The 12869-nt window shown below is 36.9% G+C and overlaps 1 protein-coding gene across 24 annotated transcripts in view; it reads left to right on the top strand.

The window, feature by feature from the left end:
• The window catches only part of CAPS2 (calcyphosine 2), an 82995-nt gene extending 74570 nt beyond the window's left edge, over positions 1-8425 (top strand). For 20 of the 24 annotated variants that reach the window (XM_038550037.1, XM_038550036.1, XM_038550045.1 and 17 more), the window contains 3 exons: positions 7-126; positions 2511-2607; positions 7896-8425. In XM_038550037.1, coding sequence (XP_038405965.1) covers positions 7-126; positions 2511-2607; positions 7896-8071 — 393 coding nt within the window. In that variant the 3' untranslated portion in view covers positions 8072-8425. Of the gene's footprint in view, positions 1-6; positions 127-2510; positions 2608-6797 lie in introns of all 24 variants that reach the window. The other 4 variants (XM_038550052.1, XM_038550049.1, XM_038550050.1 and 1 more) reach the window with 4 other exon arrangements.
• Positions 8426-12869: the final 4444 nt, after the last annotated feature.

The raw sequence follows: 12869 nt of genomic DNA, 5'->3' as shown, positions 1-12869 counted from the left end.
TTCTAGGCCCTGGAGTCTGCGTGGCAAGTTCTGGAGGGCGACGCGGGTGGCAAGGCCGACTACGGAGAGTTCACACGCGCCGTCATTGGGGAAATGAATGAGTACAGGAAATCGTTTGTCCGGAAGGTAACTTCGTCGAGTGATCTTTGAAAGTCGCCTTTAAGAGTGTCAGGCTCACCATTTCAAAACTGTATTGAATTGCCTTTGCACATGTCTTCAGTCCTTTTAGCCGTAATGTCTTTTGGGTTTAGTAAACGGAGGCAAACACGTACACGTACAGATCTTCCAGGACAAAGCAAAATAATTTGAGGGTGTGTTTTAGAAACAGATTTTAAAAGGAAAATAAAATCTGAAATCAAATTTTGGGTTCACAGGTGACTAGTTCTATAAATTGCTGGCTCCATAAATGACCAGTTATATGACCATTTATTATTAAATATCTCTGATCATAGTTTCTTGTCTCATAGAGGTGGTACAAGGATTCAACAGGTAAAATTCTTAACATTATGGCTGTTCCAGGGTCGAGGCTCAATCTTAGGACCATGACTAAGAGCTGTTTCTCTGGGTTTTATAATATGCATGTTAGCGAGCCGTTCAAATGACGATTAAAATGACCTTATTAGATTAGAATGAAAAACAGGACCCCTGATTTTTGTTTTTTCTAAAGATTCATGAATTTATTTATTTTGGAGGGTGAGAGAGAGAGTGTGTGCTCAAGAGACAGGGCGGGCTGAGGAGGAGAGAGGATCCCACATAGGCTCCACCCCCAGTGGGAGCCCAACACCGGCTCCTTCTCACCCCCAGATCATGACCTGAACCCAAATCAAGGGTTGAGGCTTAACCGACTGAGCCACCCAGGTGCCCCCAGGAGCCTCGATTTTTATAGGAAAGTACGTATTACTCAGGTTCTGAGGGCCTTTTTCAGAGCATACTTTTGAGCGACGTAGTTTCCTTCTTTTTTGGACGTGCACCTGATATAAGATGTAGATGTGTCTAATACTGAGGCAAAGCTTTTGTGCATGAAAAGTATAAACCACTACACGAGGTGTAAATCTCAAATAGAAAACATCAAATTTTTTATCTTTCCCGGCCAAAAGACGCAATAAAAACTTTATGTTGAATGAATTCACCACATAATAATTTATAAATTTGAATTTATTTGTACTTCAGGTGTCCTGGTGACAGATTTGAGTTTCCGAAGTAGAAGCTGGAGGGTTATCTCCTTCATGAATCTTGGTACTGGGACTAGGGGCCGGAGTAGAGTTACAGAGTACTGTTCCCAGGGCTGCCCTAGCAAATTCTGCAGACTGGCTGATTTAAATAACAGTCCTTATCGCCTCACAGTCCTGGAGGCTAGAAGGCCAAGGCCAAGATGTCGGCAGGTCTGCTGTTTCCTGAGGCATTTCCCCTTGGCCTGTGACTGGCTGCCTTTTCCCTCTGTGCTCACGTGGTCATCCCTGTCTGGTTGTCTGTGTCCCCGTCTCCTGTCCTTATAGACCAGTCACACTGGATTGGAGTCTACCCTAGTGATTCCATGTTAACCTCATTACCCCCATCTCCAAATAACAGTCACAATCTGAGGTGGGGGAGGGGCAGGGGTTAGGGTTTCAGCGTATGATGGGGGTTCAGCCCATATCAGGTACCGTATTTCTGTGAACACACTGTGAATTAACAAACTTGATTGTAGTTTTGACTCTTCTGCAAGTGGGGCTGTGGCTTTGGGGTGGCTGTGTGTTTCTATATGCCCCATTCCTCTTCCCCTTCCCCATAAAATATTTTTTATTTTATGATACTAAAAATTGCATTGAGTAAGAGGAGCAGTAAAACAACTGGCATATAGAAAGTAGTGCTAAGTTTAAGGAAATAGAGTCAAGTCACTTAAAAAATATTGTACTTTCTCACTGATTTTAGTTATGAGTATTTGCATGTTCACTTTTTGAGTCAAAACAGTCCTGGTAGTTTGTCTTGGCCATTTATCAGTTTCCTATAACTCCTAGTGCTGGAAGTTACCAGAAGGTCTTTTGGCCAAGTCTTCAGCACCAGAGGTCAGGTTACCCTGTCAAGTTCACGGGGCCAGAAAGTGCAGAATAAGTGTGGTGCAGAATGCCCAACATTTTGCTCTAGTATCTTCCTGTATTCATGATGTTCCCTTCATATATCAGTTTATATATGGCAGAGTACTGTGGGTTTTTTGTTTTGTTTTGTTTTTTGGAAGATTTTATTTATTTATTTGAAAGAGAGAAAGAAAGAGAGAACAGAGAGAGAGAGGGAGAAGGAGAAGGAGAGGGAGAAGCGGGCTCCCCACTGGGCAGGGGCCCCCATGCAGGTCTCGATCCCAGGACCCAGAGATCGTGACCAGAGCAGAAGGCAGATGTCTTCCTGACTGAGCCCCGCAGGGGCACCGAGTTTAGTACTTTTAAACTGGCTCAAAAAGAACTTCCTACAGAATAGAGAATTAGGTTCTCATGTTTAATGATTTCACAGAAAAAAAATAACATTTCTCTCTTCAGGCCTTCATGAAACTGGATTTCAACAAAACTGGCTGTGTGCCTCTTACAGACATAAGAAAATGTTACTGTGCAAAGAAGCATCCTCAAGTCATTTCAGGTAATTATCAGGAGCCAAAATGCATTAGATTTCTAAAATGTCATTAATAAAAGTAGTATACTTAAATCATATTAACTTACAGTGTGGACCTGAGGCCATTAAGGGAGGAAATAAACAATTATTTTTAAAACCAGAAACATAAGAGCCATTTGGTCTTCTTCATTTAAAAATTCCTAGGTCTATTGTCTGTGTTTATTTTTTTTTCTTTGATGTTTATAAAATGAGATGGAACTTTTATTTTGTACAGAGGAGATTATGAGGAATTTGAGTTAGAACAGAGTAGATTTAGAGGACGAATGATTACACGTGCAAGTTCTCTGAGTTACCCCTGTGGCCGTTCTGTTTTTCACTTTCAGTACAAGTATTCCAAAACTTACGTGAGGTAGTCAATGCTATGTTAGGAGCTCGGCTTTGCATCAGGTGCTCTGCCCAAGTGTAGACGATTGCAAGTGTCCTGAGCACCGATAGGGTAGGCTGGTGGTCAGTAGCGAGGTGAGCAAATGATGTTCGACTCAGCACAGTTTCAGTGTACAATGGGTTTATCAGATGTAACTTTGTCACGAGTCAGGGAAGAGCTGTGATTTTAGGGATTCATTCCCTACTATATTTCTTCTGACTTTAATTTTTACGTAATTGATTTATAAATTTTCAGTATAAGGACAGCACTTGGCCATGGTAACTCTCCTCTTTTCATTACACTTTCCTTCATAGAGGTAGCAGACATAATCATTTAACCATTTCAGTCCTTACTCTATGAATTTTCATAGCTGTGTCTGTACTATAAATATCTACTACTTCTTGAAGTGTTTTTTTTTTTTTTTTTTCTAATGTGACAGGTACAAAGAACACACTGCTATGTAGTTTACTTTTTACACTCAAAAATACGTTTAGGAGCTCTTACCATATTAATAATCCACAATGAGTGACCTTATTTTTATCTGCTACATTTATTCTTTTTAAAAATCAATACACTGCAGTTTACCTAGCTAGTCTCCTACTGGCAGACTTTAATTTCTAAGCAGTGAAGCAATGAACATGCTTATTTGTGACTCCTTAAGCTCATTGTCTGCTATTTCCTATGCAGGAGGGGTAGTTTCAATACCTACAATATCTACATTTTGAATTTTAATTGATACTTCCAAATTGCATTGTAAAATGACTAAGCCAGATTATATTGCCATTAGTTGGAGAATTTATTTCTCTATCATGGCAACACCATAGAATATTGCCAATCCAGTAGACTATAAAGAATGATTATTTGCATTTCCCTGGTCATTTGGAAGTTTAAACATATGTTTGTATATTTTTTGAACATTTTTAATTTATATTTTATGAAGTTTTTCTAATTTATGATTTTAATCATATACTGTTAAATAATATAGAATACTATTGTTCTAGAATTTTCCTTTAATATTTTTATTATTAAAAGAAGATATACTATAATTACTTCAGTTTATTATCATCATTAACCCTTATAAGTGGTTTATTTATTACTTTTAATTATGAAGTGAAAAAACTAACAGTTTGTTATGAAGATTAAAGCTAATCATCACTGGCTTCCCAATTTCTAATAATCTATTTCAGGTCTGAATAATTTGCTTATCAGTGTCTTTTTTAAAAATATTTTATTTATTTATTCATGAGATACACAGAGAGAGAAGAGAGAGGCAGAGACACAGGCAGAGGGAGAAGCAGGCTCCACGCAGGGAGCCTGACATGGGACTCAATCCCAGGTCTCCAGGATCACGCCCTAGGCTGCAGGTGGGGCTAAACCGCTGCACCACCCGGGCTGCCGCTTATCAGTGTCTTTAAATGAACTGCAGTTGCCATAAGAAAATTTCTAGCATTATTTAATTGGATTTAGCATATCTTTTCCTTTAAACCTATGTCATTCTAGTCTTGCTAAATATAGGAACAAGATGGTTTACTTATTTCAAAATTAGGTGATTTCAACACCCCTATGTTGTTCTTCTCTTTAATCTTTTTTTCCCCTCTAGTAATCTTAATTAAATTGCTAAAGTAGCTTTAGTTTTGCTAGATGTCATTGAATTGTTGGTGAGGGTTTTGTTCTTGTTGGAGAAGCCTTCATTAGCTTGAGAAATTCCATACCTCATCTTCACATTCACATTAAGGAAGAGGAGCTAGCAGACATAAACACTCTGAAAAAGAGGAACCAATTACAGTTTTTTAAAATTTAAAAATTATTATTATCTATAATTACAAGTTATAATATATTCACATACCCACCTCTGGAATATAGATTATTTGTAATTTTTTAAAAAGATTTATTTATTTATTTATTTGAGAAGGAGAGAGAGTGTGTGTGTGAGCAGGAGGTGGGGCCGATGGAGAGGGAGGGAGAGAGGGAGAGAAGCAGACTTCCCACGGAGCACAGAGCCCAATGCAGGGCTTGATCTTACGACCCTGAGCCTGTGACCTGAACTGAAATCTAGACTTGGACGCTCAACCAACTAAACCACCTAGGTGTCCCTAGATTATTTATAATTAATTTCAAATTAAGGCTTTTGTTGTATAATTTAACTGTAGGAAATACTTTCTTTTTACCTTGCTTAAATAATTTATTAAAAAAGTATTTTCAGCTTTAATAGGAATGAGATACCTCAAATGTATTTCTGTGTAAAGATATTAGAAATTTAACATTGTTTATTAAACACTTCATGGTATCTAAGAGGAGAGAAAGAAAGGTTAATTACAAATGGTAAAAGATACGTATTTCTTGGGTGGGGATACAGAGGAGGTCTAAAATTCTTGAGCATTTGAAACACAAATTTAAATTAAAAATGTTTTCATTACAAAAATAGTGTTAAAACTCATTTGTTCAAAAGTATGGATGGTAAGGAGAGGAGGAGATCTCTTCTGCCAACAGGTCTATATTTTTATATAGATCAGATCTTGATTAATTTTAATCCTTGACTAACACTCAATAACAAATCTACTCTATTGTTCTATATTACTATTTCTGCAGAACGTAAGTAGTCAGTCCTTGTTTATTCAGTCTTTTTTTAATAAACAGAATCATCACTTATTCTCTATTTTTGCATGCATGTTTTAAAAGACAGCAAACATCTTGTTGTCTGAAGCGTTTTTTAGTTTGAAAGGCACTTTACAATGAGTTCTTTTTTATTAAAGATTTTATTTATTCATGAGAGACACAGAGAGAGAGGCAGAGACACAGGCAGAGGGAGAAGCAGGCCCCACACAGGGAGCCCGATGCGGGACTCAATCCCGGGACCCTAGGGTCACGCCTTGGCCGAAGGCAGGTGCTCACCCGCTGAGCCCCCAGGGATCCCCGTACAATGAGTTATTATCTAAGTCCAGGAGAGAACCTCTGGTTTTTGGAAAAGATCCAACTCTTATCCTGTTTTTGCCCATCCCATTAGACTATTAGGGTGGTATTCCCAATTTAAGTTTGTTATTTCAAAATGCAACATGACTTCAAAATGATTTAGAGGGTCATTTAAATTTTTCTTACCCTCTTTTGCCTTTATATATGTGTCTCTACTTTCTTTGAGTATCATCTATCATATTCTGTAGCTTCCTTTCATCTTTTAATTCCTTTTAACAAAACCTTAATGAGAGTCTTTTCCTGTTCTGTGCTAGGATCCTGGGAGTAGATCTGTGTGAGGAGGGTCGCACCCAAGATTGTTCCTTTCCTTTAACTGATCAAATATAATCCAAGCTACCTAAATAGCTTATTGTTCTCTTTCTGAATTAAAAAAAAAATCAAATGAGGGGGCCCCTGGATGACTCAGTCAGTTAGGCATCTGCTTTCGGTTGAGTCACTATCCTGGGGTCCTGGGAGGGACCCACATCAGGCTCCAGCTCCCCTGCTTCTCTCCCTCGCCCTGCTTGTGCACGCTCTCTCTCTCTGTCAAATAAAAATCTTAAAAAAAAATCAAATGAATTAAAAGACTGAATCAGATATTTTATGTTCCCTCTTTCTTTTTTTTATAACTTTATAGTATTTAAATTTAAGCAGCTGTGAGAGGGAAATTCTAGGGATATAAACATTCCCAGGTTTGTTTGTTTGTTTATTTATTTATTTATTTTTATCAACAAAAGCTTTTTAACGAAGCACCATGATGCTAAAATTTCCAGGTTTAATATATTTTTCCTGATTTACTAAAATCGACCTGCTTCTCCTAAGTTAAACTCTGTATTCTTTTTAGGAGTGGTTTTCAGTCCCAATCCGTGGATGGAGACTGCAGCGTCCATCATCTCAGGGATACGCAGGGTTAGGAATCATTGTCAAAGGAATGGTTTTCTTAGATTTCATTTATTATTTATTTACTTACTTATTGAAATTGAAGTTAGTTAACATATAACATTAGTTTCAGGACAGATCACTGACTCCTGAGTTGCGTACAACATCCAAGGTGCCATCACGTGGCTCCTTCAGCTGGTCACCCAGTCACCCCCCACTTCCCTCCAAGAAACCCTCATTTTGAGTCTCTTATGGGTTGCCTCCCTCTCTGTTTTCATCTTATTTTACTTTTCTTTTCCTTCCCCTACATTCATCTGTTTTGTTTCTTAAATTCCACATAATGAATGAAGTCATAGGGTGTTTGTCTTTCTCTGACTTAGTTTGCTTAGTAGTCATGTTCTCTCTTTAAATAATGAACTGAAGAATTATAATTATTTTTTACATATGTGACTCTCAGTAGCATCTTATAGAATGAAATTAATCATATTTAGTATAACCTAGTAAAAATAGCCTACTTAATGTTACAGATTAAAATAGAACGATTTAATCCAGTGACAATTCTTCTGGCAAAGATTTTCATAGGCCTCTGAATCCTGTTCACAGTAATATTTTCTAGCTGCAGTTATGAGTAACTGATCCATAAAATAAGTAATGCCTGAATGTAGATAGGGATGTTTTTTCACACATTACATTACTGCGTTAATAGCCTATAAATATTTGAAATTATTTGTTTTCTTCTTTCCTCATTTCTAATGGGAATAAAGCCGAGTCCTCTTAAACATTAAGAAATATAAGAATATCTACAGTAGTGACTGTTGTTTTGCTTATATGTATAGGACACATCTGGTCAGAAGCTTAAAAGATGCCTCAAATGTGTGTAAAAGTCATCACCATTAAATTCTGATTAATGCAAGAAAATGTTTAAATAAATTAGAGGATAGTTTGACATAAGATTTGAAATGGTTGAAAAGATTCCATAAGGTGATTTAGTATTTCTTTATTGTCATCAGTCATTTTACTGGTATTTTAAGGAGATTGTTTCACAGTCGGTACTATCTTACAGGCCATTCCACAGAGGAAGAAATAAAATTATCTTTCCTAGAAACATTAAAAGGTGCCTGCAGCAAGTCTGATGAAGTGTCCTATGGTGAATTTGAGGATTACTATGAAGGTCTAAGTATAGGGATAGTAAATGATGAAGATTTTGTTAATATTGTACGTACTCCGTGGGGGATTTAGTTTTTTCAAAATGAGTGTGTCTTCAGCACTAAGCATTTTAAAGGAGAGATGAATTGAATGTAAAATAAGGTCAAACCCTGGAATATGTTTTTCTAGGACTTCTTTTTTCATTTGTTTGTTTTTTGTTTTTCTCAAAAAGGTTGAGTCTGGAAAGAGAAATCAGAGAGAGATGAAGAAGGGGGAATGTGTATTTGCAGGTGCATGTCTGAGTGCTTCCTGTCTAAGTTTGTAAAGCTCTATCTTGAGGATTTATTATTTATCTTGAATATATTTTAAAGGTCATTTTTAAAATTAGCCTTTGTAGGAAAGTTACATCTGTATTAAACTATATGAAAGCTTCTATAAAGTAAGCAAGTCACTTGTCCATTGTTTTTTTGCTACCCATTCCCCCAAAATAGGATCGCCACCATTCTCAATTTAATGAACTGGAATTGGGCCCCAAACCTGTAAGACTTACAATAGTTCAGCTTGTTTCAAACACATGAAAATGTTAGAGGAGTTAAAGGACATGCAAGAGCAATTTTCCATGCAGTGTAGATGTTTTCTGTAATATAAATATTTAGAATGATGGAGGCTTACACCTAAAATGCTACTTAGACACTGACTTGTCTTGTAGATTCTCCTAAATCATGTGCTGTTGTTTGTCCAATAGAGCACAATGTAATTTTTCAAGTGATCAGCTCTGTTTGTTCTTTTATTCTATTTTTAACTGCAGTTCTTATTACCTACACAGAATTACTGTTTAGCTAGAAATGATATGAAATGAGAGGGGAAATATTTTCTTACATTTTAATTTTAATTTTTATTTTTTTCTTACATTTTTAAATAGAGATCTCAAAAAGTGCTTTATCACATGGATGGACTAAGGAATAATTTAGTAATTCTTAATAAAATGTAAAAGGTTTGTTTCCTAAAATGAACATACATTATTCTAAACATCTCTTTTTGTTATACTAAGTAACTAAAACATTTCCTTCTAAATAGATATTATTTAGTGGTTAGATGTAATCATTCCTTTCTAAATTCTTCACTTCTCCTCACTTCTCCTTGGAAATATGAAGAAAAGAGATAACTTTCCAGAGTTGTTTCCAAGTTCATAATTTTAAATGTTATATATTAAGATAACATAAATTAGAAAGGAATGGCGTTGAGCAAAAGAAATTGTTAAAAAAATGAAAATATATACTTTGTAGAATGTGACTTTGGCATATAATTTTATTCATCAATACCATTAGGAACATCAGATATAGGATATGTGTGAACACAATAAATTCAAAGTAGTACTTTTTCAAGATTTGAGGAGATACTAAAACTCACTATTAAAGTATCAGAAAGAACATGTTACGAACACTGTAGTGCTATTTTTGCTAGCTAAATTCTTTATTGCTTGGAGTTTTTTTTTTTCCAATTAGGATATAGTAATTAAAACAATATGCTGGAAGACATTTTGGCAGAAATAAATCTGTAATACCATTTTTGGATCACATTCTTTTTCTTGGAAAAAATTATCCAGTGATAGTCATTTTAAAGCTTACAAATTGTACTCATATTGAAATGACTTAATTCTGTGGGTGCTCGATAGGTATGTACTATTTTTCATTGATAAGTTTTTATTTATTCATAACAAATCTGTTCTTATGTTGTTAGGTCCTATTTTCTTGTGAATATAATCAGAAAATGTATAGGCTGTCATACTGTGAAAAAAGGGAAGATTCTTCTGGGAGTTAGCATGTTGATGTCACAGCATACTCTTAATAAGCCTCCATCCTCTTAATATAAATATTCATATGTGTTTGCAAAAAGTTCTCTATTTAGGAGTTTAGGAATAGTTAATTTCTTATTATTTTATGCTGCTATTTCAATGTAGAGTTAGAAAATACATATTCAATATGTTATTTGTGTATTTTATTAAATTATAATTGGTGGCACAATAAATTATTCTGCATTTGCCTTATTGTCTGCATTCTTTGATTTTGGTATAATAAAATGTATTATTTAGTATTCAGTTTAATAGAAGAGCATTTAATTATGTAGTTACATTTTCAAACAACCACAATATAATAATTGACTTTTGAAAAAAAACACCGGACTTTTGAAATTCTATGCATAACACTCTTCAAGAGTCTAAAATATCTTGATTAACTTTAAAATATTAAATATGAAATTGTTTTATTGATGTTACATGAATTTTGTAGTTAAGTATATTTCATCATTGTCTAGATCTTTAAAAGTTCTTTATTTGTGGAATAGAATTGCAAGCAGGCTCCATGCAGGGAGCCCGACATGGGACTCGATCCCGGGACTCCAGGATCGCGCCCTGGGCCAAAGGCAGGCGTCAAACCGCTGAGCCACCCAGGGATCCCCTAGTGTCTCAATTCTTATAAAATAATGTTTTGAAACATTATTGTTTTTTTGAAAACTCACATGTTATTAGAAGGGATACTGTTTAGGAATTTTGAGCTACATTTTAATTAAGAAAGAATATACATTTTAAAATATACATTTTAATGATGGAGCAACTAGAGCATAATATAGATAATATAGCTTACTGTTGACCAGAACCCTTACCAATAACATAGCCGACTAACACGTATTTTCTATGTTACATACTGTTACATACATTCTTAAAGTAAGCTAGAGGAAAGAGAATGTTATTAAAATCATTTTCAGTACTGTGTTTATAAAAAAAAAAAAAGATTTCCAGTGTAGATGGACCTGCACAGATCAAACCCACATTGCTCAAGGGTCAGCTGTATTTACTGTGCAGCATATTCCATGCAATTTCCAAGGCTCTCAGATAGTCTGGATTTTTCTCATACTCTGTATATTCACTTTGTCTCAGGGCCTTTGGTTTCTTACTTCTGAATCCATCCCTTCACTGTTCTCAATGCCTGTTCCTTCGCCCAAGCGCTTACCAGCTTTTGGGTGTACTCTCCCCGCATCAGCTCTGCCCCCATCCTGCTTTAACCCATCCTACACATTGCTACTAGAATGATCTTTCTAGAATGCCCTTCCATGATCTCAGTCCTGTCTTGGCATCCCATACCTTTAAGAGAAGTTCAAACTCTTCGCCCAACCAACCTCGTAAAAGCTCACCTCCCTCCCCACAGTTCACACCCCTAGTTCACAACTGTTGTAACAGGTATAAAGGAGACACTGGATGAGTCATCTCAGGGAGGCAGTAATAATTCATCCTTCCAAAATCACAGGATTTGTTAAGGTATTATTGAGATGGCATTTCAAGCGTTCTGTAAAAAAAGCTGAAACAGTAAAAATTTTAGAGGTTTGATCATATAGTTATAAACATATATTAGTGGATACACATTTTCAGATTTCATCAGTAACCTGTGTAAGCTTATTTGTGTAGCTTTTGGATATCTAAGCAAGGCAGTTATTTGGAAAGATTTGAATAAAAAAATACCTATCTGGTGACTAATTTTATGCAAGGAGAAAACAATCATGGTCTCTGTTGTGTGTTGAGTATTCTTTTCATCAAGTTAGGATGAGATTTCTGAGCTATGGCTGAGTAAGTTTAGATATAAATGAAAAGAGTCTTACCTTTACAACTGTATGTTGAGGTTCCTGGGAATTTCAGATGATGAGAAAGCCAGTGTGGAACAGGTGACTGCAATTCAAGGAAATCACTGTCGCCTCAGAAAGTAGCAAACTTATCTAGTCATTTAGGAGATTCGTATAGGAGAACCCTGATTAATCCCAAATGGCAATCGTAAGAACCATTCCTTTATTTATTTTTAAAGATTTTATTTATTTATTTGAGAGAGAGAGCGAGCGGCAGAGGGAGAAGCAGACTCCCCACCGAGCTGGGAGCCCAACGCGGGGCTCAGTCTCAGGGCCCGAGGACTGTGACCCAAACCGAAGGCAGACACTTTGCTGACGGAGCCACCCAGGTGCCCCAAGAACCATTCTTTTAGAGAGAGGTCAGTTCTCTTCCTTCATCAGAGCCCATGCAGGAAAATCAAGTTCTTATATTAGAGCTACCAGGTCTTTCCCTTCAAAGCATGTAGCAAGGTGACAGGTTGCAAGAGCGATCAGTAAGAAAATTTGGTGTTAATGGAATTAATGGGAAGAGGATCCAGGTGGAAGACTACTTTCGGACCCGAGATGTAAGGCCGTGTTCCTAGCACCTTCAGTGTGTATACTAAGACTGTCCGTTGCCTCGAGTCCATAAGAAATTGTGTTTCCCAAGGGTGACCGGAGCAGTGTGTCATCTCGTAAGGTACTTACTTTCACCTGGCAAACTTGACCTCCCATCAAGGGGCAGGGTGTGTGTCTTCTCCAGGTGACACTAGTGCCTGGATTATAACGACACCTTGTGGCTGCAGCAATGGCCTGTGGCTTCTCAGACTAGGCAAGAACAAGCCACACTGTCCTCACTGCTTGTGGCAAGACTTGAGCCGTGACTGAGAAGGCAGAGCCTGTGAGACTGCCAGACCCGGGGGCTGCGCGGGGTGCCCTGGGCAACGCCAGGTGAGCTCTGGGCGGACAGCTGGGTGTGGCTGTCGGCCGCGTGGGGCAGTCATCTTGAGTGATTCCAGCCCCAGCTAACATCTCACCATATTCACATGACGGACTCCACGTGGGAACCACCCAGTTGCGCTTTTATACACACACACACACACACACACACACACACATATATATATAATTTTTTTTAAATTTCAGGTTAATTGAGGTTAATTGACCCATAACTTTGTGAGCAAAGTAAAATGGTTGCTTTAGGCTGCTAAGTTTTGGGGTTATTTTTAATATAAATATGGTGAGTATAGCAAATCCTTAA

Source organism: Canis lupus, chromosome 10 (assembly GCF_011100685.1).
Source record: "Canis lupus familiaris isolate Mischka breed German Shepherd chromosome 10, alternate assembly UU_Cfam_GSD_1.0, whole genome shotgun sequence".
Taxonomy (NCBI): Eukaryota; Metazoa; Chordata; class Mammalia; order Carnivora; family Canidae; genus Canis; species Canis lupus.
Note: the sequence above shows the minus strand (reverse complement) of the source record. Positions and strands in the feature narration are given on the sequence as shown.